Raw genomic sequence first — 27177 nt, 5'->3', positions numbered from 1 at the left:
AGAAAGTGCTTCATGGATCTCACAACAGCTCAGGTCTAGGTTTACCTTTACTCAGGGCCGAAACAATCGCCCTTCAAGCCTCACTCTCGTTTTACCAGACAGAATTGTTGCGTTACAAAGCCAAACATCGATCACAATCTAAATTTCGAGGCAGATTTTTGGGGGTTCCTGGACAATGAGCGGAATAATATTTATGTTTTCGTAATCAGTACAGTAGCAGCTTTCCATTGATACCCGTTTTATAGAATCGGCAAGCCGGTCAAAAATGGCCGTAAAGTTACCTTTCGTCAAATGGAAAGTATGACGTAACGCAAATGCAGTGAGCCGTTTAGTCTCGCTGTGTTCACTCTATAGATTACAAACGTACTGATAGATACTCAAGTCCAGCAAAACCCGTCGTTACGCTCGGGCAAGCAGTTACTCTTATTGCGGAGCTAGTGAGCAATCTAAAAGCAGGTAATGCTATAACTAGCGAGCAGAGCGATGAAAATTATTAAAACTGGTCTTAATCGAAAGCTAGTATCGCACTGATTCCGACAATACACATTAAAATTTTATCAGTTCAAATGAACCTCCCTAAACAGTCCTCAAAGTCTAAAAATCGGCATTTTTCCGAACAATCGCTGGACGAAATTGGCCATTGTTATGCTCATTGCGTCGCGGCGCTGCCATTGTTGGAACAATGCCGATTTACAGATTTTACCGGCTGTTTAGGGAGGTTTCATTGCCCTGACAAGATTTTAATTTGTACTTTTTGGAATCAGTGCGACTCTAGCTTTTGATTAAAACCAATTATAATTATATTAAATTTCAGCGCCCTAGTAGCCAGCTATAGCACTACCAATCACGCTACTTTTAGATTGCTCAGCAATACGAAACACTGCTTGCCCAAGCGTAACCACCAGGAGTTGCGTATCTATCCGTAGGTTAGTAATCTATAATTTACACCATATAGGACACCATGGTTAGATACCTTTGAATTCTCTCATAATCGTCACGAAAAACGTTTTTACGCCTGCTCATTTTAACTAATCAGATTAGCCTTATTAGCAGCTAAAACTATATGCGCAAGTGCAATATAATTTTGAAAAGTTATCAATGATTTATAGCTTTACTACTTTCTAACCAATGTGTCGACTGCATTGCGTCTTTTTTTACTACGCAATAAATGCTGCCTTCCACACAGCTTGAGCTTATTCTGCTGTAGACCAAACAGCAGCTAAAACCTGGTACGGCTGTTTACTGCTAAATTGACCTCCGCTGCGGTAGCTTGGTACAGACGAAGCTGCTATACCACCACTCACTATATATATATCGACTTTTCAATTAGATAAAATAAAAAAATGCAAAAGAAAACAGGAGACAAAAAGAACATCGAGATAATCAGTTTTGGGCTCGTGTTAAGCGTCTCCAACGTGGGCGGTCGTGGGCGTCTTCAAGCGACAGCCCGCGTTGCGCTATAGATCAGTCTCCATTGTCGAGCGCCATGTTCTCCGATTCCAGCCACCTCTGCGCCATGGCTCCGTGGGAATGCGATTAATGATGGCGGCGGCTGGTTGCTCGTCTTGATGCCGCACTAGATGGCCGATTAGGCGGAAGCGTCGTTCAGCTGCCAGTAGACGGCATGGGACCGTTCTTGTGAGTTCTCGCAATGCGTTCGTGGATATATGCTCCGGATGGTGAATGCCGAGTGCATAGCGGAGGAGTGCGTCGTAGTTAGCGTTGAGCGTCTTAGCCAGCTTCTCTGTCAGCGTGAGTGCCTCTATTCCGTAGAGAAGAACCTGCTCGACAGTGGCACGGAAGATGCGGGTCTTGAGCTGGGTTGAGGCACTTGAATGGAAGAGGCTATGTAGCCGTCTTGCCGCGCCCCAGGCCTTTGCTCGCCTCGCCTTGAGCGCTTTTCCAGAGTCAGCGACGTCAATACCGAGGTATACAAAACTCGTTACATACTTGAGATCGATATCTCCCAGTCGAATTGGTGTCGCGTTCTCCGGTAGAGCTGGTATGGCCAGAACCTCAGTCTTCTTGGCGTTGATCTGGAGGCCAACAAGAGCGGCGGCGGCCTCTAGCTGGTTAATGAGGCGCTGTGCCGATGCGGTGTTCGGGGCAAGCAGGGCTAGGTCGTCTGCGTAGGCAAGAATACCTACGTGGATTGCCTCGCGAGTCGTACGCGTGCGAGTTCCTTGCCGTGGCCGCCATTCAAAGAAGTTCGTAGTATCCGGGAAGGCCGTTCGTAGCACGAAATCAAGGATGACCACGAACAAGAATGGTGCCAGGGTGTCACCTTGAAGCACACCAGCCGAAGTGTTGAAATCGCCGCTTGGGCCGTCATCTGTTCGGACTCGCGCTCGTGTGTCAGTGTAGAGGGCCATAATGGCGTACGTTATCACCTCAGGAATTCCATAGAATCTGAGGATCTCCGCCATGGCTGGGCGCGAAAACGAGTCGAAGGCTTTCGCGAAATCAACGAAGACGGCCACAACATTCTCACGGTCTCAACATTCTCACTGCGCTAGCTATCTCAGCACTTAGAAGTCAAATCTTATGGTGTGTACGTCGCGAGAGTCCCTTTCATTTATGATGTCATAAAATCTCGACGCAAAAGTATAATTTTAGAATATTATGCAAGACAGACACCAGAGGAAAACGATCGAAGTTCTGTAATGGTTGAAAATAAGACAAAATAAGGACGCTAGTCGAAAATAAGGACATTTCTTGGAAATAAGGACAGTCGAGTTAAAAATGAGTTTTTGTGAACAACATGCAATATAATTTTCGATACATAGATTCCAGAGCAGTTAACTGATAACGGTAGTCGCGCATGTGTCTCCGTAAATATGTAGATTATCCTGTATATAATGTTCAACAACTGCGTCTCTTCTAGGGTTGCCATACGTCCGGAATTTCCCGGACATGTCCGGAATTTCACTGAAAAAACTGCGCCCGGGAGAAAATTTAAAAATATGCCTAAATATCCGGAATTTTGAAGGCTTGAAGTAGGCTCAAAAGTTTTTCGTAAATCCACATAAACAATATTATTTTCAAGCAGAATTATGCTATTCGTAATTTTTCTTCGCGCACTGCGCGAGTTAATGAGAGGTGTATTTATCTTAGTATGGGCACCAGGCACCGCCCTCTTAAAATATACAACCAAAATAACCATCATTTACAGAAATAAGTCTAATTGTTAGCGAAGTTATAAGCTAACAGTATATTCCTAGAGTAGGGTTAAGGCCGATTGGATGATTCAGTCACTGACCGTGGTCTTTTGCCTTTATCTGGGGATCGCCAAAATGTTGGACGTAATCAGCTTCCAAAATAGGCAGTGAGTAAGTTTGGGCTTAGTAATAATCAGCTTATCAAGTTTTGAACTGGTTCACGGAACATTTTCAAGTTCGAAATGAGGTAGCGACCATAAAAGGCTGAAAAAAACCAGATGTGCAACCTGCTGGTGCGTTTTATAGAAGGGTCATCATATTTTGGTACCGGGAAAGGAGGTCACTTTTACCAAATAAGAAAGGTTAGTTGATCGAAACTGAAATCAGTCGGTTTGGCTGCTCTTGCCGAAAAATTTGGTGGGTTGACCGAAAAAAGACACTTTAGATCAGTGGTTCTCAACCTTTTTTTAAACACGCCCCCCTTTATGATAGTGAAAAATCTCGCGCCCCCCTTATCGTCATATCACAAAATCCAACCGGGATGCCAGCAACCCCAACACATTGTTTGATGGCATGGAAGGTTATGACTGTTGATTAGAGAATTGAAAAATATGAAACGAGGTCTATATATAGAGAAACACGCATGAATTGAAGGTAAATCGCGCAGAGCGCGAAAAAATATTCAGTTGGCCGCTTCTTCGCGCCCCCTTCAGATGCTTTCACGCCCCCCAGGCTGAGAACCACTGCTTTAGATCGAACCACGAATTTCCTATTTAGCGTCATTTATGCCCATTTTCGCTCGAAACTATCCATTATTTTAGCTGTAAAAGCTATAAATGAGGACATTTAGGCATCCTCGGAGGATATTTTCTAAAACTTAAAAAATAAGGACAAATCCGCCTATAGGGGGACGTATGGTAGGCTTACCATATTTTGGAAAGCTAAAAAGAGGACACTTTTTCAGAAATTTGCAACTTGCAAACCGGACTAGAATTCTCAAAAACCGGTTAATTTTTCCCACTTTGTGATCGGTTGACTAAAAAAAAAAAAAAAAGGTCGTCTTTTCGCTCAGACCTAAAATCACCGTTTTTCACTCCGAAATACACGCCGGAGCTTCACTTCTGTGCTAATTTGCGGCATATCACTCGCAATTTGCTCTAAATCAGACCTAAATTTTCAAAAAAGAGGACAAAAGGGCGTCCTCCGAGGACACTTTCAAAAAAGTCAAAAAAGAGGACAAATCCTCTTAAAAGATGACGTATGGTAAGCCTAACGTATGGTAACCCTATTATAGTGGCCTAATATATGGAAGTATCATTATTATTGTCTGAATTCATTCATAAAATTTAACATCCAGATGCATATAGTAAAGCGCCAGAGAATTTCCATCGGTTACTCTATGCTTTTTTTGGACGGAAGAGGGCTGAAAAAATGTTGCTTCGGACCTGATTAAAACAAACAACCAGATAGCCGCACCGACCTAATAGTATAGCAGGGAACTCAAACACAATCTGACACGGCCTGCCAGACGATTTTCTCCGGTCCGTGAAGAAATCTATTGCAGACCCCGAGCAAGCTCTGTTATGAAATGATGAAAATATTATTAAACTGATACTGATGTTTTTCTCGGCTTATTTTGACAACCGTCAGTGGGCGATTGAGAGTCTTTTCACGATTTTCTCCACAGCTTCATCTCCGAGAAACTCAGGAGATCGGAGAAGTAACTCCACCACCAAATTCCCTTGTGGCCTGTTCCGTTGAAGATTCCATTCAGATTGCTGTTGCCACAGCCGCTGTACCACCAGCCTCCAGCCCCGAACTCAGAGGCGCAATTCGTCCCCGTGCTGTCGTGATCCTCGTCTTTAGTTGAGAATTGGTAGTTGTAGTAGGAGAGAGCATCTCCGGTTGCATTCCCGGAGTATCCGGATATGTTCAGCCTGTATTTGTCAGAACCTGGGCCGATGCTGAAAACGCTGAATGGTAAAAAACATATCGACTTTATTCCACCAATTCATATTCCTTGTTTTTTGTGTGTGAGTGGAAGCATCGAATCAAGCTTGCCTGTATTTGGCAACCATGTGAGTTCCGCCATTTTTCTTTATCATGTTGATTTCCAATTCCATTTTTCCATCCTTTGTCATTTCATGCAAATTGTCGAGCCCTGGAGAAACAAACGTTTTGAAACGGCCCGTGCCATCATTTTTGAACGGTGTATCACATTGATGCGGTGTATAGCAGTAGCCGTAATACAATATCAGAGGCGATCAGAAACGAAGCGCAGGTCCTACTCAGTGTTGTAATCAAGTCAAAAGGCCCCGAGTCACAAGTCAATCTCACTTTTATAGTTTTGACTCGTGTCAAATCGAGCCATTTTCAATTCGCCACCGAGTCAAGTCCGAGTCCAAGTCATCGAGCGGAGGGGCGAGTCCGAGTCATGGTATTATGACTCGAGTCCGAGTCCAAGTCATTGTGTTGACTGCCTAGTTTCCAGTTAAAGTCCTGTTAAACCCACTGTTATAACTCTGTTTGTTGATATGGAATGGTTCGCATTTATAATATACTAATTTTCCTCACTTCTTATAGTTTCTGGTCGCATTTTCAAGTACCAGTACCAATAGACGAAATCCCAATAAGGTGGTTACTCTACTATTCTCTGAAATTACAATGAAATGTCGGTATTGGCCGTCTGAGTCTCGAGTCAATGACTTGGTTCGAGTCATGCGCAATGACTCGAGTCCAAGTCGAGTCAATACACAGATTGACTCGGGTCGAGTCGAGTCATTTCCGTATTTTGAGATAATGACTCGAATCAAGTCGAATCATCGGAAAATCGTGACTCGAGTCTGACTCGAGTCGAGTCATGACTCGAGTCGAATCATGACTCGAGTCATTACAACCCTGTCGAAACAACGATATAAGCTGTCATATTTCTATGCTTTTTTGGTCGTTTTGCTGCGTTGTGATGAATACCTGTCAACGCGGGCGTTGTAATTTCATTCAATGGTATCAAATCACCCATCGGGTTTTTCTGGAGTCATAAGATATACAGCCGTGTGACCACAGATATATTTGAATGACATTCTTCGTGTTACTATGTTGTCTGCATGTGACCTGGATACAACGGTGGCGCATTGGCGTTTTTCACTCTGTGAAGAACTACGTTTTGGTCGACTTTTCCTAAACACTATGAACTGAGAGCGCACTTTTTGGCTTTCTCAAAATTTGGTGTCAATGCCACCGACTTGTTTCTAATAGTGACTAGAGTGAAAACGCAACACTGCAGCAGGATATGGTTCTAATATGATTCAAGAGAGTGAATTTAACGAAATTTGAAACCTTCCTACCGAGCCAGTAATCTCCTTCAGGACTCCCAAATCCAATCACGTATTCAGTCCAATTTCTGTTGAAATCAACGTCTCCCTTGATTCTTCGCTGGAAAACCTGCAACGGCGAATTCGACAAACAATAAAAATCAAACAAATCTCACGAATTCCCCAAGTTCGAGGTTCGATAGCTCAGAACTTTCTGCCTCGACCTTATTACTCAAAAATTTTGAACTTGAACCTTGAATCTTGAACCGAGCTTGCTCGTTGCGTTACAAATGAGGCATCTTTGAAAGATCGTAAAACAGACTCACAGTCGGGTTTTTAGTTGGTGTCGCAGTCGGTTTCTCAGTCGGTTTCTCAGTCGTTTTTTCAGTCGGTTTCTTAGTCGGTTTTTCAGTCGGTTTTTCAGTCGGTTTCATCTTTTCATCTTTTGCTCGTTCTTCAAGTTCCCTCATTATGTTCGACATCATTTCCGGACCCTACATGAAACGCAAACAGGAATAGAACGTTCGTACGAGACGTAAAACTGCTTGCATACCAACCCCACAATCTCCCTCCGAGATCCATTGACCGCCAAAGTAACTTCTCGAGCAAGATTGAGCTGTAAAAGAAAAATTTCAATCCGATTCGAAATGGAACAAAAATTGTTCGTACCTGACGAACGCGAACAGATCGCCATCCCGAACATAATGAGAATCGAATACTTAAGCGACATTTCAGATAGATAGATGGTGGTTGGTAGGTTCACAAGATAATGCGACCAACATCAACTGAGCCACACACCCACATGTTCCGCGTCTGCAACAATTTATTACTAACTGTATAAATTGCAATACGTGTGCAATACCGATATGCTTCGTTCCACTGACTGTAAGGTCGAGGAAGTCAGTTCATCGATATCGTTTATGAAACACATAGCGTAGGAAGCTCACCTATAGTGACCCATCAGTTCTGATGCATTGAGGCTATCAAGGAAACGTTAACTTTCGAACAAACTGAGATTATGGCGACATGGAATTTTCCACGACCATAACAAAACCGACCTCAATTAATCCCATCAATAGCGCAAGGGTACTCAACTTTCCACGCATAACGGGCAACATTTTAACACCGGATGCGACGGGCCGTGTTTGTCATAGTAAATTCCTTGCAATAACAAGTCCTTTGCTGATGTTGAAAGCATTTCCATACATCGCCGGCTCGTGCAACAGGTCCACCGGCATTGCCCCATCCTGCAATTCTGAGCTTCTATACAGACTGCGCATTCGGCGAAATTACGGAGAAAATCTGGGTTTTGTGTTTGTTTTGAGGTATGCATGGTGTTTGTCGACTACTGGTCATTTACGCTAGGCCAATTTTATTTCCGTAGCCGCTGACTCGTAGCACGACCCACTTCTATAGGCTTTCATAAGACACCGTTTTCTCGGATGAGATGGCGAGAAGGAGCCCAGATGAACCTCCAACACTTGGGTAGGAATTCTGGAGTCGTACTTGGTCGGATTCGAACCCGCAACCGATTGATATTGTAACATAGATTATACCACTACGCTATCTCGCCACTCTGAAAATCCGAGTATTTTCTCTTATATAAGCAGAGGCATAGGCGCCGAGTTACGGGGTGGCCGGGTGGCGCAGCCACCCCATGACACAATTATGGGGTGGCGGCCTCCCCATGCAAAATGCTTAAACGCCCGCCGTCTAATCTGTCAATTAGCGAGTCCGTGATATCGCGTAAATGCCAACCATTTACCAATGACCGTTGCGCGCGTGAATAATTGAATACTCAGCTTCCTCGGCGACGACGAACTAGTGCTTAAAACGCCCAATAAAGTGTAATCCTTGATTTGTAATCACTAATGATCATACAATCGAAGCGACCTCGTTGACGGCGTCGATTTCGACACGCTTGCGCCGAGAAACGCCATCTCCTCTCTTGACCAGACGAACGAATTCACGTTCTACTTCTCTCAATGCTGTATTTGCGCGCATATTCGTTTACAAAATAATTCTTGAGTTAGTTTCGTGATAGTCTTTTTAATTGGAGCGCGATCGCGAAATAGGAAAGTGGGTTTGTGTATGCCTTCGAAGAGACAGTCATTCCTGCGCAAAGTGCGCATATTCATTACTCTAACAAGGCTTTGCTAACTTTTATCTGGAAATGCAGTAAGGCAGCTCATTCGTCATTATAATGAGCAAACAATTGTCGCGACGTCAGACTCGGAACCTCATTGTGCTGTACGCAAGCTGAGGAATTACTGATTATATATGCGCGCATTCCCGTTTGCTATCATCTGTAGGCTACTAATTCTTGTCTGCTTTATACGTTCGTATTCCCTCGATGTAACTTGTCAGTGTTTGATTTGTTATTAATACTGCGCATTGTGCAGTACATGGCGTTGAATTACGTTGTCAAATATTGATGCAACAAGAGATTCTCTGTGGCGCAAATTCTGAATTTATTCGATTAGTTTGAGCGGGAACCTTCTATGTTCCAATAAACTTCATTGCTGGACGGCCTCTATCGGGCGCAACCATATCGCGGATCGAATCTCAAACCATCGGGATTTGTATTCCCATTAATAAGGTTGCGGCATGCGCCCATATTGCTCTTGCTGCAATAACACCTTGATAATTAAGTCACACCATTTCACGATCAAATTCGACTGGCTGATTGGGACCTACGTTGGCCGTAGGCCCCGGGCTGATATTAACCAGCGCGTTGTCGGCAGTGAGTTTCTCATTTCAAACTAAAAATCCCGTCCTTTTGAAACGTCAATTCACAATACGTGAGTGGTAGTGAGTCTGCTGAGTCGTGGTAAAATTGCCTTGTCCAGATAAATGTGACACCGCCGAAAGTCGTGTACACAATCTTTCGCTCCGACGGCCGTGGATTCAACCGACCACGTGAACTCGAATAGTATTCTTCTCTTCGACAATATCGAGAGAAAAAGCTTTGCCCACTACCACCAGACGTAGGCTACTCTGGCAACTACTAATACAATGCGCCGCACGAAAACACCTTACAGCAGCTATACCGGCCATCTGCAAATCTGGGTCGAGAAAGCGTTTCGTCAGCCCACCTAAAAAACATTGGTCTTGGGCCCCCAAAAGGCGACAAGCCAAACTTGCGGGGGCTTCGCCCCCTGACCCCATAGTCAGGTAGATGTTTTCACCTGTGCTTGTGAGCTCATTCATTCTACTCGGTGCAAGCAGAAAGTTTACATAGCTTGGTCGCGCCAATAGCGAAAATTTTCGATCATTCATGACTGAATTGGTTTTCTCCCTGCCGAATTTTCGGCACACCTTTCTGAGTCCCATATTAGCTTGAATTCAATATGTGTTGGTACGTCGTGGCGCGGAAATGGCTGACGTCCAAATGCCTATTCCTATAAATCGTGGGTATTTCTTGGAGACGGGCACCTAAGCAAAACATTTGCTGATACTAAGTCGCGCAAAGCGCGAAAAGAATTCATAAAATGTTGGTAAAAGTTTCAAAAAATACGCTATGATTTATGTTCATTTGCAAAATAATTTTGGGCCTTTTTAAAGCTCGGCCCCTCTCCAATTGGGTGGTTTGGGTGCCCCAGTTACGGTCCTGCACAGACGAATGAATCGAAAACGAATGATCGCCAAAATGCGCTGTTTAGCGATGAGTCAACTGGTATCTGTTCTGTACTTGTCGCTCGCATGTCGTCAAATGACACGTCTTGGACTTTAAGTCAAAACGAACATGTTTCCAGCCCTAATATAGGCTTACCATATTTTGGAAATCTAAAAAGAGGACACTTTTGCAGACATTTGAGACTTGCAAAACTGGAGTAGAATTCTCAAAAACCGGTCTTCTTTCCGCTCGGAGCTCAATATAGCGTTTTTAGCTCCGAAATACCCTCCGGGGCGTCACTTCTGTACTAATTTACGGCATATCACTCGCAATTTGCTCTAAATCTGGCCTACATTTTCAAAAAAGAGGACAAAATCTCAAAAAAGAGGACAAAAGGCCGTCCTCCGAGGACACTTTCAAAAAAGTCAAAAAAGAGGACAAATCCTCTTAAAAGAGGACGTATGGTAAGCCTACCCTAATGTAGCCTCGCGATGTTCTGAATCAGTTTAAAATTTTATGTTGTATTTATTTTATCAATGGACAAGCCTTCAACATTGCATCTTGAAATTAAGGTATAAAATTGTAATTTACCTGGCGGACCGGCAGGAATGTCGTCGCGGACCGGCACCGGTCCGCGGACCGGCGGTTGAGAACCACTGGTCAGCGGTTCTCAACCTTTTTCGCCTCGCGGACCGGTAAAATTTCAAAACATGTCTGGCGGACCGGTGAAGTTTCCAAATTTAAATGAAGCCAAAATGTAAAGTATGCAACCGTTTTTTGCAAATACATGGTGCTGGAGAGTGACATTTAGAGGGTTTTGATCGTATTTAATTATATTCATGATGGCATCCATGTGATTTTATGGTAGTGATTCTGCCGAGTCGATGTAAAATTGCCTTGTCCAGATAAACGTGCTACCGCCGAGAGTCGTTTACAGTCTTTCGCGCCGAAGGCCGTGGGTTTAACCGTCCACGCCAACTCCAATAATATTCTTCTCTTTGACAATATCGAAAGATGCAGCGAATCGGAGTCGAACCAAGCACCTTGTCGTGCTACTTGCTCATTGCCCACTGCCACCAGACGCAGGCTACTATGGCAACTACGAATACAATGCGTGCCGCAAGAAAACACATTACAGCAGCTATACCGGCCATTCGCAAATCCGGACCGAAAAAGCACTTCGTCAGCCCACCCCTAAAAACGTTGGTCTTGGAGCCCCCACACGGGGATAAGCAAAACCTCCGGGGGCTTCACCCTCAGACCCCACAATTTATAGTGGATGTTTTCAACTGTACTTGCGATCACATCCATTCTACTCAGCGTAAGCAGAGAGTTTACGCAGCTTATCGTGCCAATAGCCAAAATTTTCGATCACTCCCGACTGAAGCGGTTTTCTCGCGGACGAATTTTTGGCCCACCTTTCGGAGTCCCATGTTAACCTAAACTTCATTATGTGCTGGTACGTCGTGGTGCGGTAATGGCCGACGCCGAAATGCCTATAAATCAATCATGTGTATTTCTCGGAGAAGGGCACCTAATAAGCAAAGAAATTTAGGGACACTAAATCGTGCAAAGCGCGAAAAGTAAATGAAAAATGTTGGAAAAAGTTTCAAATAAATACGCTATGATTTATGTTCATTTGCGAAATAGTTTGGGGCCTTTTAAAGCTCGGCCCGTCACAATTGGGCGGTTTGGGGTGCCCCAGTTACGGTCCTGCACAAAATAAATGAATCGAAAACCAATGATCAAACTGCGCTTAGCGATGAGGGAGCTCGCATCTGTTCTGTACTTCTCGCTCGCATGTCGTCAAATGAAACGTCTTGAACTTTGAGTCAACTCGAACATGTTTCCAGCCCTAATGTTACCTCACAAAGTTATGAATCACTTAAAAATTTGATGTTTTATAAATGGACAAGCCTTCAACATTGCATCTTTAAATTTAAGTATCAAATTGTGATGTACCTCGCGGACCGGCAGGAATGTCGTCGCGGACCGGCGGTTGAGAACCACTGTCCTATATGGTGTCGAGTCGACACAAGCAAATCTCACGCCTCAGTGAAATTGTAACACGTCACAATTTCCATTTGGCTACAGGCAATTTGACGGTCATTTTTGACCGGCTTGCCGAGCATTAAATTTGGTAAAACGGGTATCAATCGAAAGCTGACTCTGCACTGATCACGAAAATATAAATTTCATTCCGCTCGTGGCCCTGGAACTCCCACAATCAGCCTCGAATTTTTCATTGTTATAGAGATTGGCATTTGGACGCAACAATGCTGTCTGGCGAAACGAGAGAGTAGCTCAGGAGAAAAAGAGCCAATGTTACATTGCATTCCGCAGCTTTCAGTTTTTCATCTTGCAGTGACGCAATCTTGACCACCAAAAAAGGATGCCAATACATTTCGTACAACTTTTGTAACTTCAGAATCATAAATTTAGGAACAAATTCTGGTTCAAACTCTATATTTCCCATCTGCACATCACGGAATGTATACATAAAACAACATAGTTTCATTCAAGCGCAAGTCATTTGGCCTTGTACTTGGGCATACCATCTGTGATTTATCATTAGATAATACCTTCTGCAGCTATCATCAAATATGGAAAATACTTTTCAGGTGTTATTAGGTCATCCCTTGCCGTGTAGGGGCACTTGACTTCCAACCAGCTACGCTGGGGATATCAAAAGACAACAAATCAAGACGACGTTTCTTTCGGTATCCAATGTAAACAATGGATCACTAGGACGAGCTTTTGGCGCCCCCAAGTGTATGAATGTCTCCCATTCATGCAGATTTAGCGCTTTTTTTAAATTTAGCGACATCTAGCGATTTTCAACACCAGTTTTAGCCATTTTCTGCCATCCGGAGCACTGAGATCCGGAGTTGGCAACGCTGAATGGACGTTTGTTGTCATGAAGCTACAAGATAGCGTAGTGGTGAGCGTCGGAGACGTCCAAGCAGGAAACGCGGGCAAGTGAAAGCAGTGAAAAGCTATTCTGGGCTCCTCGTCCCCCGTGTCGTTGTTCTTACGGCGACAAAAAAGCATTAAAAAGGGCCTACGAAGAAAGAATATAACGTCGAAGAAGAAGTGGGCACTAGGTCGAGCGTCGAGGTGGGTGCCAGTTCAAGAAAGAGAGACCCCAACTGGGTTGGTCGTTTGGCATCCCCCTATCTCTTCATTACTTCACATTGTGTATCATGTAGGCTATATCGCATTGTGCATTATATGTTCGTCTTGGGCAGATGAAAATATAATCTGTCAATTGATTGATGTCCTTCCAGAGTGGAATTGGTAGCAAGTGGCATTGTGGCAACGTCACGCAAGATTTTCTGTTCAATTATTCTATGCAGAAAGATATTTCGTTGGGTTATATTTTTCATCTGAACAAGTCACACACTATGTACAATGCGATGTCATGAACAGATAGGAGGATGTCGAACGACACGCATCAGTAGCGATCCTTTACTCTAACATCCACCTCGGCCTAGAGTGCCCGATGTCACATTTCTTTTCGATGTCGATCTTATTGAAGCCGCGGCCCTTTCGACTGGTTATTTCCATTCCGTGTGAGTGCTTTCTTTCGTCGAGTCTTTTTCTGGGCTTTGTTGTCGCCGTAAGAAAATCATCGCTGTTCACCTGATATATCAGGCAAAACGGCAAGCGATTCCAATCAGGGTTACCACTACGCTACCTCCCCCGCTAAGCTCCCATCACGCAGGATTTATTTCAAAAAATGAACTGAGATTCCATAGGGCTGTCCTAAAAAGCATAAAATTATTTGAAAATCCTTGCAAGCCATAGCAACATGTATGGGAACCCAAGCATCCTGTATGGAACCGGTGTTCCTGTGCTCATCAGATGTGTCTTCACTAAGTATAACTCCTCACACAATGTTTTATTTCTACATAGAAGGGCTCTAATGTTTTTATGTAGGTCTTTATCATGAAGAGCGGATACGCTATCGCGCTTCTGACGGTGCTTTTACCTCAACTATGCCAATGCCAGCTAGTACCTCAGATGTACTGCGGCGAAGAGACGTGTTACGATGTACTCGGCGTAACGAGAGACTCGCAAAGGTCGGAGATATCGAAGGCGTACAGAAAGCTCGCGAGGGAGAGCCACCCGGATTATGTAAAAAACAAAGGTGGATCAAAAAAGGTCATTGAGCTGGCCGTAGAAAATTTCCAGCGCATCGCGACCGCGTACGAAACACTAAAAGATGCACAGTCGCGCGAAGAGTACGATTATTACCTCGATCACCCGGAGGAGTATTATTACAATTATTATCGGTATTACCGACGAAAAGTGAATGTTGATGTGCGATATGTTATCTTCGGGACAATCACTGCAATATCCGTTTTTCAATACATCAGCTGGATGACTTCGTATAATACCGCGATTAATTACATGTTGCACACGGCAAAGTATAGGACGATGGCCAAAGAGGAAGCCAGAGCGCAAGGGCTTATTTTGGATAAAAGGTGAGCGGACCCGATTCATTGCAATTCGTATCCTACTTGAAAATCCCAAATCCCATTACTGAAACGCATTATTCTCTAAAAGCCAGAGATGTAATGATGCGACTTTCTGATGACTCGACTTGACTCGAGTCATTTTCTCAAAACACGGAAATGACGCGACTCAAGTCAATCTGTGTATTGACTCGACTTGGACTGGATTCATTGTGCACGACTCGAAGCAAGTCATATGACTCGAGACTCAGCCGGTCAAGGAAAGTAAAGTAGCCACACTATTGGCATTTCGTCTATTGGTACTGGTACTTGAAAATGCGACCATTATAAGCAGGCGCGTAGCCAACCGAAAAATAAGGAGGTGGTTTTGAAATGGAAGGGGGGGGTTTCGATATTTTTTGAATTTACTAATATACCGTAGCATCAATTTATTTAGGGTAAGTAGGCTACATGCGTAAATGACGATGGTATACAATCTCCTCGAATATTTCTGAGATGTCATTTCTGTAAAGTAGTGAAGAGGTAATAGGCCTAAATATAGTCATGATACAGAAAATTATTTTCTATGTCGTTTGACTGGCGTCATTTTCCATATAGCTGCGAAAAAGTTACTGTTTATGTGTTATTACAAAACAATAGTGAACATAACACATGCATCACGAATCACGCCTAGCGAACACGCGTGAAATTCTAGTTTTTCTACAACTAAAATTTTTTTTAATCCGAAACTAGAACTACTGAAAATACGAGTGGTTAGTTACCTATTACTCACGAGACTGGTTGGCTGGTTTGCAAAAGTCTGTCAGTGTTTGAGCAAACATAATGCAACAATTTAATCACATAGTCGGTGGCGCTTGCGTAATTATCATGTGAAGGTTACAGTCCCTGTTTAAACTAATAAGTCTCCTCGACAACAGTTGAAAAACCGATAATTTACAGCGTACTTGTTTGTGCAGTAGGGGTGTTCAAAAATGAGTAGTTTTCTCAAATTGTACTGGCTACTTGATAAAATTGTTAGGTTACCTAATTTAAGCCTACACACCAAATTTGGTTCAATTCCCGCCTGTAGCCGCATTACTACAGGAGAAGAAAGTTTCTATTTATTATCTAAAAATAAATAACAAAAAATTTCAAAATTTTCTGTTTACCCCATCAAAGTGTTAGGCTGTTAATAGAAACGATGTTCACCAAATCTGGTTCAATTCCAACCAGTGGAAGCGGAGTTATTGCTGTCGAAAACTTTGGATTATCAATAAAATGGTATTTACGGCTGACCAATTCTTTAATTATTTATTATATGTGTGCCCACCGTAAATAGGCTACTATTTTATTCCAATCCAAATTTTTCGACGGCAATACCTCCCCTTCCACTGCTTGGAATTGAGCCAAATTTGGTGTGTAGAATTACATTAGGTAACCTAACAATTTTATCAAGTGGCCAGAACAATTTGAGAAAAAAAGTCATTTTTGAACACCCCTATTGCGCAGTGCCCAGAAGAAGCGCGACAGATCGAAGACACTGGACGAAAGGAAGGACGAAGAAAACGCGGTTTTACGAAAGATTATCGAAGACAACGCCGATATCAAAGGCGGCTATCAGAAGCCGAAAGTCACGGACGTTCTGTGGATTCAAATGTTCATTCTTCCGTACACCGCGATTATGTGAGTGGATCTCTGCGCTGTTCCAACCTGTTTATATTTGTTTTGGTGACTTTCAGTTCAATTTAAGCGGTTGTTTTGTGATGCTGATTAGATCAATTGGATTTGTGCACCAAGTTTTGCGAGTAACACACTGTCAGCAGACTATCACAAACTACTGGATTTTCAAAACTAGAACTACTGCTTGAGCAATCTCGCAACTACAACTAATGACCTTAAAAAACCTCAATATTGCAGTTTTACATCAAACGATTATCATCAAAGCGTTTCCAGGAACGCATAAATCAGCATGTCCCTAGATTTATTAGAACACATGCTTCAGGCTCGGTGAAAAGCTCACCCTTGACTCATCCCCTCAAGCTTGACGCACAGCAATCTAAGGCCTTAAATTCCGCCATTGGCAAGCATTGGTTGGATAATCCCGCTTGTGCGAAAATTTATCGAGATAATAGATTTTGATTTGTGTTCCTTGGAATCGACTTTTATCAAAATACACCAACCAAGGCTGTGTCAACAAAAGGAGTTCATGTACCATCCAAAAATAGTACCGTACGTCAAATGCTCTCTAATTCGAAATTTGCTGCTGATGACGTCATATTTGGTGATACGATTGTTGCTTCCCAATTCTCTACTAGTTGCTGACGATTACCCCTGACGAGTGTCAGCCGAAAATATTCGGGTTCATTTCAATATGAATATACCACTCAATTGTAAATTGCCGTTCTGTACCTCCAAGAAGCTCTTCAAACGATTATCATGGAACGCCTTCTGAAGACTCACGAGCCGGTCGTTTTCTTGTTTAGATGGTTGAAATTCTATGCAACGTGGTTTTATAAGTACAAAATTCTCAAGTTGGAGTATTCTGAAGACGACAAAACCTATTTGATGAGGAAGAACTTGAAGCTGTCGCAACTGAGATGGGACCTGGTCGAGGACAAACAAAAGAACACGTATTGTAAGTTGGAGCTGTGGAAGAAAGATAAAGCCAAGGTAGGGATCTGCTCTCTGCACGTTGTCAGTTGTATCTTACTTATTCGTGCCGCCGATGGTAAAGGTTAGGGGTGCGTAATCTGTAGCTCGTCAAGGAAATAAGGCAGCACAAGTAGCGATTCGATTCTGAATGTCACATGTATCACTTTGGTTTGATCGGATGCATGTCAATTGTCAAATATAATTCTGTGTGTCTTACATGTCGTGATCTTGTGAGGTTATGTTAAGTTTACCATATCAAACCCGGGTGAAAGTTTACAGGCTACATCATGAAATTGTTAAGCTGTCTAAATAAACGATGCATAACAATTTTCGCCAAATTCCAGCCCTTAAAAGCAAAGTTTTTAGTCAATAATTTTGGGATTACCCATACTCACCGACAGTGCTATTTTTTCAAACTTCGCCTCTGCCAGTTGAAATTTAGCCAAAATTGTTATGCATCGTTTATTTTAGACCTCTTGACAGTTCCATGGGATGCCCAATAGAATTTGAGAACGGAATTTTGAATATTTTATATATAATAAATAAAATAAAATTCAAACTGTAATAGCTTCGCGATTACCGGTTTGAAGGGATTCAAATTTGGTATGCGGCATTTTTTTAGACAACATGAAGATTTAATCGCCTAGCAAAAAAGATTCGGAAAAAAAAGTTTTTGAACAACCCTAATATATATTATATGATTTTTAAGACACCGTCCTCATCAACGCTACCTGTGTACCAGGTTATGTGAGCAAAGGCAATATCCCCGAATAGTAGTGAAATATTTCTGTTTATGACACAAAATCTTTCAATACCGTAGCTCAAAATTTTTTCAGGCTTTCTGCGATATTAGTATGGTTGCAAACGTGTACTTGGTTTTCATAACGGTGACACTGGCGATTGTAATGTGTAGCCCTTGGAGTGACTTGTAACACCTTGCTATTGTGTCTGATCATCTTATTATGGTTGCACAATGCACATCACTGACATGTGTATTCGGTGAAGACTGTAAAGACTGTGTCACTAGACTGAAGACAGTCGCAAAATTTTGCCCTGTAGCTAGCGTCCTTGCTTGGTGCTGAGCATGGCCTGTTATATATAGTAAATGTAATGTTTACTAAATTTTCAACAGCAATTGACAATGATTGCCAAGGTGCCAACATCTCAGCTTGCTTTTTGAATGCATACAAATACATTTACTCTGCCATGTATCCAGTAGAATTGTAGGCCTACTTCTGAATGTGTAACGCCAATGACTGCGCTGGCCACATATGTTAGTGCGTAAGTTAGTGCACACTGAAAAAGTGTTATCCATCACGCCTTCTGGCCGCGATAGCTGTGAACAGCTGTGATTCAAATAAGTATTCATTACTGTCTTTGCATGTGATCTGTAATACAGCACCGAAATACACAGTATTCTTCTAAAAATAATAGTGTTGCCATTGAGAAGAATTCGGGCAACAAAAGCCTCCTTAAATTGAAGGAACTTACTGATTTAGATTCTCTTTCAACTATGCTAATGCAATGTCAGCAACAATAATTCAAATAAAGTGTTCCTTATTTTCTTGTGAGTGATGCGTGATTTGTACAGCAACCAATGCATGGTACACCACTTAATCCTACTATAAATAGGGAGCGTTGCCATTGGGAATGAATCAGGAAACAAAAGTCTTAATAATTATATTGGAGCTCACAGATTTAGATTCTATTTTTGGAAACTGTGACCGGTTATTGTACGGGCTTGTGTAGCGTCGTGGCTTACAGGTAGGCACCGTTTTGAGAAGACGCAATGCCCCAAGGCCATAATTATCTATTCTGATACTTTGTTTAACATTTAGTATTGGGTTGGGAGCAAAATATAAAAACGTATGAACATATGTTTCGCGGTTTGCTTCCTGATTAGGGCTGGGCAAAATTTTAATTCAATTCAATTCTCAATCGAGTATTAGGCTTCAATTCGTGTATTCGTGTATCACTCATTGGTATGGCGATTTTTTTTTATCAAAAAAAACGGAAGATTTTGACATTTTTTGACGTTAAAAAACTTAATTTTGACAAAATTTTGCCCGCGTGTAGCCTATGTAGGTGTTTTCGCACATACTGTAAGAATTGTACCACTGATCTTCATTTCTGGTAGGAAGTGTCTGTCCTTACGAAGTAGTTTGGCCTGAAATATACTTTTGACTTGAAAAGTTACAAATTTTTACATGAAAAGACTGTATTTTGACGAAATGTGAACCTATGAAGAATTCCAGTGGTTACATCATGCATTTTAATTAAAATTTGTTTAGTACAGCAAAAGATACTTTACTACATTCTCGGGTAGAAAGCAGGGTTGTAACCAAGTCACAAGGCTCCGAGTCACAAGTCAATCTCACTTTTATATTTTTGACTCGAGTCAAGTCGAGTCATTTTCAATTCCCACCGAGTCCAAGTCAGCGAACAGAGGATCGAGTCCGAGTCATGGTATTATGACTCGAGTCCGAGTCCAAGTCATTGTGTTGACTGCTCAGTTTCCATTTAAAGTCTTCCTAAACCCACTTTTTTAACTCTGTTTGGTGATATTGAATGGTTCGCATTTATAATATATCAATTTTCCTCACTTTTAGCAGTTTCTGGTCGCATTTTCAAGCACCAGAACCAACAAACGAAATCCCAATAATGTGTTGGCTCCGAAATTACAATGAAATGTCGGTCTTGGCCGTCTGAATCTCGAGTCAATGACTTGCTTCGAGTCATGCGCAATGACTCGAGTCCAAGTCGAGTCAATACACAGATTGACTCGAGTCGAGTCGAGTCATTTCCGTATTTTGAGAAAATGACTCGAGTCGAGTCATCCGAAAATCGTGACTCGAGTCTGACTCGAGTCGAGTCATGACTCGAGTCATTACAACCCTGGTAGAAAGTGTCTGTCCTTACTAAGTAGCGTGCCAAGAATGGCGAAATAACGTTTAATAGCAGCAGTTGTTGGCTAGCTACACTGAAGTTGTGCGTACACTGCTGGTGACAAACCGTGTTGCTTTATTCGGACAATGGTGTCTACATCACAATTTTTCATCATGCGCTTCCTGATGTAACAACCAATGCCCACACAGGATATTGCGGTAGGTTGACCGTTGAGCTTAACACCATATCAACCTATTTGTTTCAACTGCCGTCTACAGTAGTAGATGTATAAAGTAGGATACAAGCTGTCAAATGTCAAATGATAAGTTCACCGACAGTGCAAACATCCACGATACAAACGAAATGACTTTGTAAACAATTTCGACCTAACGCCCAAATTTTGACTTTTTTGCAATGTCAAAAAATATCGCTTTAGTCATCATCAATCTGTAAACAAACAAACTGACTGCCGCCTTGATTAAAACGGATGTTGGCGTTCCTTTTCAGAAATACCTCGAGGAAAAGGAAGAAGAGGCCAAGGCAAAAATGGCGGAGGACCCACGCTGGAAACGGTATCGGAGATACATGAGCAAGGGCGGGCCGGGCCGGATGACATTTGAGGATTGACAGCACGCTCAACGCTTTTTTTGTCGATTTGACTTAGGTTCATTTTAGAATACAATCATGAAGCCGAATCCTTGCCTGTTTTATCTGTGAGGCAGAGATGAGCATGGATTAGGATTTGGATTTGAAAAAAACGGATTTGTGAAATTTTGTCGGATTAGGATTAGAGATTTTTTTCTGAACGGATTTGGATTGGATTTACCGGTTTCTGGGAGATCGATATGTCGTGTGGCGAATGGCGACAAACTTTATTCACATCAGTTAATACTGTACTTATGGTACTCTACACTATGGTACACTCGGTGCCAATGTACATGACAGGTGCAGCCCTATGCTAAGTTATCTTGAATCTAGGAAAGAAAAATTTCAGATTATTACTGGACATGGATTTGAATCTTCAAAAGTTCTGGATTAGGGTTTGAAGCTTTGGATTAGGACATAGAAATTCCAAATCCGCTCATCTGTGGTGTGTGGTAGCCAGAGTTGCCATACCGTTCTGACTCCTAAGTTTTGATTAGGACTGGATTAAATTGACGATATTTTTTTAGTCATCAGATCGCCAATAATGCTGTGAACAGGTGATGGTAGTACTGGGCAGGGTTGTAACCAAGTTACTAGACATGATTCAAAGTCATTGCATTTTGCAAACTGTTTTAAATACAAATGGAGATAGCACATGACACAAAATTCAAAAAATGATATAGCGCAATACCCTACCCACCTACATACCCATGATATACAATTATAAACGTATGGACGATATTCGATCGATTTAAATCATTTACAAGAGGAAACAGGGTTGCTTAAGGTGAGCAAGTTCACGACAACGCAAGCCGTAAGCTCCAACCACTGCGTTTGCGATCAATTTATCTGTGAAATAACAATGGACGCTCGGTAACACGTACAATCATTGAGTCATTGGTTCGCAATCCACACTTAAATAAGATACAGCGATCGAGTCGACATCGATTACATGATGACTTGAAACTGAGTCGTAAATTTTGCTTCGAGTCACGATCGAGTCAATCTGCATTTCTGACACGTCGATTCAAGTCAAGTCGTCTTTCCAAAGTGACTCGAGTCTAGTCAAGTCATGCGAAAAAGGTGACTAGAGTGAAGTTATGACTCGAGTCATCTCAACGCTGGACTTCACGACACCACTAAATGACTGATGACTAGGGCCATTTTTGTATGACCTTAAAAAATCTATAATATGACTTTATTTTTTGGAAAATATGACTTTATATGACTTTATGTGAAAATCGTGTATTTTTACATGTGAACGACGTCACTCACGGAATTAAAGAGTAAAACATACGCAACATAACAGTAATACACATCCATTTCTATTTTAAACCACTGTTGTAGTACAGTTTCTTATAGTGTGGAATGTAGGCTACGAGTCTTTGAAGTTGCGATTAGGACGTAAAATGACTTTAGTACGTAAAATGAGCGTTCCACAGACGCTGAAGTGGGTTGACAGTTCTGCAGTTATGCATAAAGCGCTGGTGAAATGTATTGTCTTTGTAGCTCCATAAATTATTTCACATCGTTCTTGTCCAATCGCTTCTTGATGCAATTTCTGAGCTCAAGCCGATCTTTTCCGAAATCAAGGGCATTTAGATCAGCTAGGCCTCTTTGATGGTGTACGTACAACTTTCCATTTTCAGTATTAAGTTTGAAATATTGCTGTAGTGGAGGCATATTTCTGTTAACTGACTAGTCAACTTTGGATCGTTGGCTGAATTTTTGACGCTCTTTACAATAACTCCTTCACCTTCCTATGCATTGAGTATTTCTTTAAATTGTGGAGGTCTCTCGGCATCATATTGAGCAGCATTCAGCCAACTACCCCAACGAGTAACTGCCTTACTTTCTTAGTGCTCAATTATTGCTTTACCGCGTAAATCGGTATTTTTTTTAATATAAAGCAGTGGTTCTTCCCTTGCCTCCAGCGCCCCCAAGGGGCGCTAGCGATTTTGAAGGGGCGGAAACGGTCAGGGGGCGATATGGGGGGCGCTGGGCTCAAGGGGGCGATAAGGGGGCGCTGAAGAAAAATGGCTTCACCGTAGCCGATGAGGCAGTAGGACATATCCTTAATGAGTATTCAGAACGAATTAACATTCTACTTAAACATGTCAAATCCCGGAATTTTTGGCCGCGCTACGCGACGATGTTTGCTACATATGTTCTCATAAATGTAGTGGCATATTATAATTCATATAAAACGAATTGCGCGTACTTTTAGATCACCAATTTCCCGTTATTTAAAACACTGCCGTCACGCTTGCTAGGATTATTTTCAACAACATTATCGAATTAGGTATTATATCCCGCAGCGCACAGCGTATAAAAATCGAAAAAGGAGGCACTGTATATCAATTTTGATAAAATAAGTTTTGAAGCTTTGTTTACGAAATTAATAACTAAATATACTTTTATTTGAGAGCTAGAACATCAAATCGTCAGAATATTTCTTCATCGTATCATAAAGGATGATAACAACTCGTGCTGTGGTTCACAACCTCATATATGAACGTAATATAATATGAGTTGCTTTGTTTGGAATATATTCATGTTAAAATTAATAACTGGGTACAGTACTAAATTCAATGTGAGCAGATATATATGCATCCACATTCTCAGTTGACTTACTTATAGTTACACAATGCACTAAGACAAAATCCAATACCATTAATTACCCTGTATTGTCTATCGCCGGTGTGAATTTGGGAGGGTTCGAATCACAGGCTTTGAGACCGTACCCGATTGTTGGTATAACAACCTTGATTTGCCCCTGAATATATCACACAACATTATTATATGGTTTATTACAGTCAAATGGTCTTCGAGCGCAAATAAAGCGCAAAATATTTCCAACACCAAAGTCCCTAAAAGACCGACTGAACTTTGACCTCTTACCAAGACCGAAACTGCTGCAACCCAAACCCCCAATCGGTTATCTCGAAGGGTGTCCTAAATTATTTCGGTGAATGAACAATTTGAACATAAATTATACATTATGTTTTGACGACTCCCCCACGGAAGAATACGCATAATTATAGAAAATAGAAATAGGCATTTCGGCGTCGGCCATTACCACGCCACGATGCACGAATACATGAAGTTTCCGTGAATAACATGGGACTCCGAGAAGTGTGTCAAAAAGATCGTCAGCGAGAAAACCTTAGCTGAAGAGGATTGCCTTATGTTGAACGTAAACTTCGATGTATATAAGTCTAATTGTCCATAGGTGCTTAAATCGCTCGTACCGAATGATCATGTCGTCGCAATCTGCACCCCACAGGACAAATAACATCCATCAGAAAAAAATTGTTTGCCAGTGGCAAAATACCAATTTTGAATCGTGTGCTTACTTTAGTTTAATACGCTTATGCATTTAAATATCTTTGACTATAGTGGACAGAAAGTAACAAAATAACGTGTAACGATTTAATTGTACCAACGGGAACGCCCGAATATGTTCAATTATTAATTACGTAGCCTTCATTTACCAATACAACAGCTCACTCAGCGCTACTGGTAAATCTGATTACGTGGGCTGAGAGGATAAAAGTTTATAGTGACATATATATGCAATTACAACCTATGTCATTCATGCATTATAGAAAATTTTGGCTCCTATGGCGACCAGGCCACATAAACTTTGATGATCATTGAAATCACGCGACGGGTTTTTTTGGGGCGAAGCCCTCATTGTTACGTGGGTTATTGTATGTATTATGATGATGCTTCCCTGTAAAGTAGCAAGGTATGACGTCATGCCTTACCCAACTGTGCATGACCGCATCACTCGTGCTTGACCGCTTCATCTCATATATCATCTCTGGTTGATGGCACATGGAAGCCATAATAAATGTACAGCAAGAAACATGGTGTCAGAAGATAACTGAACTCGCGAGCTCTAAATCTGTCATTAGCTCGGCATAAAGATTTATCATCTTATCTAACTATATGGATCTCAGATATGTGATACCCCATCCGGGTCCTTTAACTGTCTCTGGTGATTTGGCCACCAACTGGAAGAACTGGAAGCGCCATTATGAGAATTATGAAGTGGCTACAAAACTCAATAAAGAGGAACATTCCATTCGTATTGCGGCTCTCAGAGCGGCTCTTGGAGTAGCTGGGTGTGATGTCTATGATGGCATTACTTTATCAGAAGATGACGCCAAGAGTTACCCAGTCGTATTGAAGAAAATGGAGGAGCGCTGTGTTGGGAAGATCAACATTATATACGAGAGGTACTGTTTTTTCAGTCGTAGTCAAGCTTCAAATGAATCATTCAACACATACTACGAACAGCTGCGAAGGCTGATAAAAACCTGTGATTTTAAAACCTTGGAGGATGAGCTTCTCAGAGACAAAATTGTGTGTGGCATATCCGATGTTGTGCTGAGAAGAAAACTCCTACAAGAGACAGGACTTACATTGGACTGCTGTATCTCGAGCTGCAGATTGTTTGAGTCAACTGCTCTGCAAATGGAAAAAATGACTCTAACGTCAGATGACGTTGCAATTCATGCGATACAAAATAAGTACAAGCAAAGGAAATGGCCTGCTGCTGAAAGGGACTCTAAAATGAATCGAGGATATGATGGTAGTACACCTCAATCGGAAGAGCTCCCCAAAATCTGCAAGTTTTGTAGAAAGGTGCATGTTTTTGGTCGGCGATATTGCCCGGCTAACGGCAAAACTTGTTCACGCTGTAACGGAAAAGACCATTTTGCCGTGGCATGTCAGGCAACTGTGATGATGATATCAGCTGATCGCATTGAGTCGGATGAAGAAGAGGATGACGAAGTTCTTTCGTTTGAACATGTGAGTGCTACGGAGGAATCCTATGTTAAGAAAATATTTGCTCTGTTATACCTGGTTAACATGTATGTAAAATTCCAAATTGATTGTGGCGCAACCGTAAATGTTCTTTCATGGCGAGATTACTTGAATGTAACTGGTGACACAAAAATGCTCAACTTGAAATCTACTTCTATGAGACTGGTTGTATATAATAAGGAAGTGATAAGGCGTCTCGGAATAACAACGTTGGAAATCACCAATAAAAAGAATGGTGAAAACTACTTGCTAGAATTTGTAGTGGTTGAGAAGCCGAACACTTCCATCATTGGTTCCGCCGATGCTCAAAGGATGAAACTAATTACGATCAATTTTGAAAACATAATGATCGAGGAACCTTCAGTACAAGCTCTTACAGCGAAGGATCCTGAATTCGCCAATTTTGCTACACTGGAGTTTGATCAAATATGTGAACAATTTTCGGATGTTTTCAATGGTACGGGAAGGCTAGAGGGTAAACTTCATCTGGAAATTGATGACACTATCAATCCTGTACAGATGCCTGTTCGCAAAATACCCCTGGCACTTGAAGCACAAGTGAAGGAGAAAATTGATAGTTTGGTTGATGCTGACATAATAGCTCCCGTGGATTGCCATACTCCCTGGATATCTAATCTGGTCACTGTAAAAAAGCAATCTGGAGATATCCGCTTGTGCCTGGATCCCCTGGCGCTGAACAAAGCTCTAAAACGCAACAATTATCCAATGCCGACAGTTGATGATGTGTTACCATATATGCACATGCACAATGCCAAAGTATTTACACTGTGTGATGTAAAAAATGGATTTTGGCATGTAGAACTTGATGATACTAGTAGTTATCTAACTACATTCGGTACTCCATATGGTCGTTACAGATGGCTCCGACTGCCTTTCGGAATCAGCCCAGCACCGGAGGAGTTCATGAGAAGACTGAAGATAGCGCTGGACGGCCTGGAAGGAATCACGCCCGTCGCGGATGACATCTTGATTTATGGTGTGGGCGATACTGTTGAAGAGGCGACTATGGACAATAAGAAAAAGTTCTTTGAACTGTTGAAACGCTGTCAACAAACTGGTATTAAACTGAATAAAGCGAAACTACGCTATCTGCAGACTGAAGTGCCCTACTTAGGCCATACCATCTCAAAAGATGGTCTAAAACCCTCATCGAGCAAAATTGAAGGCATCATAAAAATGCCCCCTCCAACGGATAAGCAGGGCGTCCAGAGAATTTTAGCGATGACAAATTTTCTGCAGCGTTTTGCCCCTAAGCTTTCAGATATAACCGCTCCCATCCGCGAACTCCTAAAAAAAGACAACGCGTTCATATGGGATCCATTCCTACATGGGACATGCTTTGAGAAAATAAAACAAACCTTACTCAACGCGCCAGTTTTACAATACTTCGACAAAAACGCACCTATGGTACTGCAATGTGATGCCAGTTCAAAGGGGCTAGGATGCTGTGTATTGCAAAACTCTCACCCTGTTGCCTATGCTTCACGGGCGTTGACAACAACGGAGTGCAACTATGCACAAATCGAAAAAGAATTGCTTGCTATTCTCTTTGCCATGTGCATTTGAGTTATATGTCTATGGCAGATTTGTAACAG

General features: G+C 42.0%; 3 protein-coding genes and 1 long non-coding RNA gene across 6 annotated transcripts in view; 2 read left to right on the top strand and 2 right to left on the bottom strand.

Annotated features, from left to right (window-relative positions):
• LOC145434888 (uncharacterized) overlaps positions 1 to 27177 on the bottom strand; it is a 264906-nt gene that overhangs the window by 51564 nt on the left and 186165 nt on the right. The gene's annotated exons all lie outside the window — the stretch shown is intronic.
• On the bottom strand, positions 2543 to 9291 carry LOC145435746 (ficolin-2-like). Of its 2 annotated transcripts, XR_013913985.1 has the most exons (7): positions 7139 to 9291; positions 7027 to 7085; positions 6796 to 6963; positions 6503 to 6599; positions 5220 to 5319; positions 4443 to 5131; positions 2543 to 4080 (listed from the first exon to the last, which is right to left on the bottom strand). XR_013913985.1 is itself a non-coding variant. In XM_080313032.1 (6 exons), exons 1-6 carry the CDS (start codon positions 7197 to 7199, stop codon positions 4828 to 4830), a joined length of 789 nt encoding a protein of 262 aa, XP_080169158.1. In that variant the 5' UTR covers positions 7200 to 9291; the 3' UTR covers positions 2543 to 4827. The 2 variants fall into 2 exon arrangements, 1 of the variants encoding a protein (XP_080169158.1); XM_080313032.1 differs by having other exon boundaries at positions 2543 to 5131.
• Positions 13006 to 20775, top strand: LOC145435745 (dnaJ homolog subfamily C member 25-like). Of its 2 annotated transcripts, XM_080313030.1 has the most exons (5): positions 13006 to 13202; positions 14025 to 14572; positions 16052 to 16225; positions 17026 to 17212; positions 20588 to 20775. In XM_080313030.1, the coding sequence occupies exons 2-5, from the start codon at positions 14034 to 14036 to the stop codon at positions 20705 to 20707; spliced, it is 1020 nt and encodes a 339-aa protein (XP_080169156.1). In that variant the 5' UTR covers positions 13006 to 13202; positions 14025 to 14033; the 3' UTR covers positions 20708 to 20775. The 2 variants fall into 2 exon arrangements, with proteins under 2 accessions (XP_080169156.1, XP_080169155.1); XM_080313029.1 differs by lacking the exon at positions 13006 to 13202 and having other exon boundaries at positions 13293 to 14572.
• On the top strand, positions 24401 to 26662 carry LOC145435744 (uncharacterized). The gene is made up of 2 exons (XM_080313028.1): positions 24401 to 25546; positions 26440 to 26662. The coding sequence occupies exons 1-2, from the start codon at positions 24680 to 24682 to the stop codon at positions 26542 to 26544; spliced, it is 972 nt and encodes a 323-aa protein (XP_080169154.1). The 5' UTR covers positions 24401 to 24679; the 3' UTR covers positions 26545 to 26662.

This window comes from Botryllus schlosseri, chromosome 3 (assembly GCF_051294905.1).
Source record: "Botryllus schlosseri isolate E-star chromosome 3, Bs_hap1, whole genome shotgun sequence".
Taxonomy (NCBI): Eukaryota; Metazoa; Chordata; class Ascidiacea; order Stolidobranchia; family Styelidae; genus Botryllus; species Botryllus schlosseri.
Note: the sequence above shows the minus strand (reverse complement) of the source record. Positions and strands in the feature narration are given on the sequence as shown.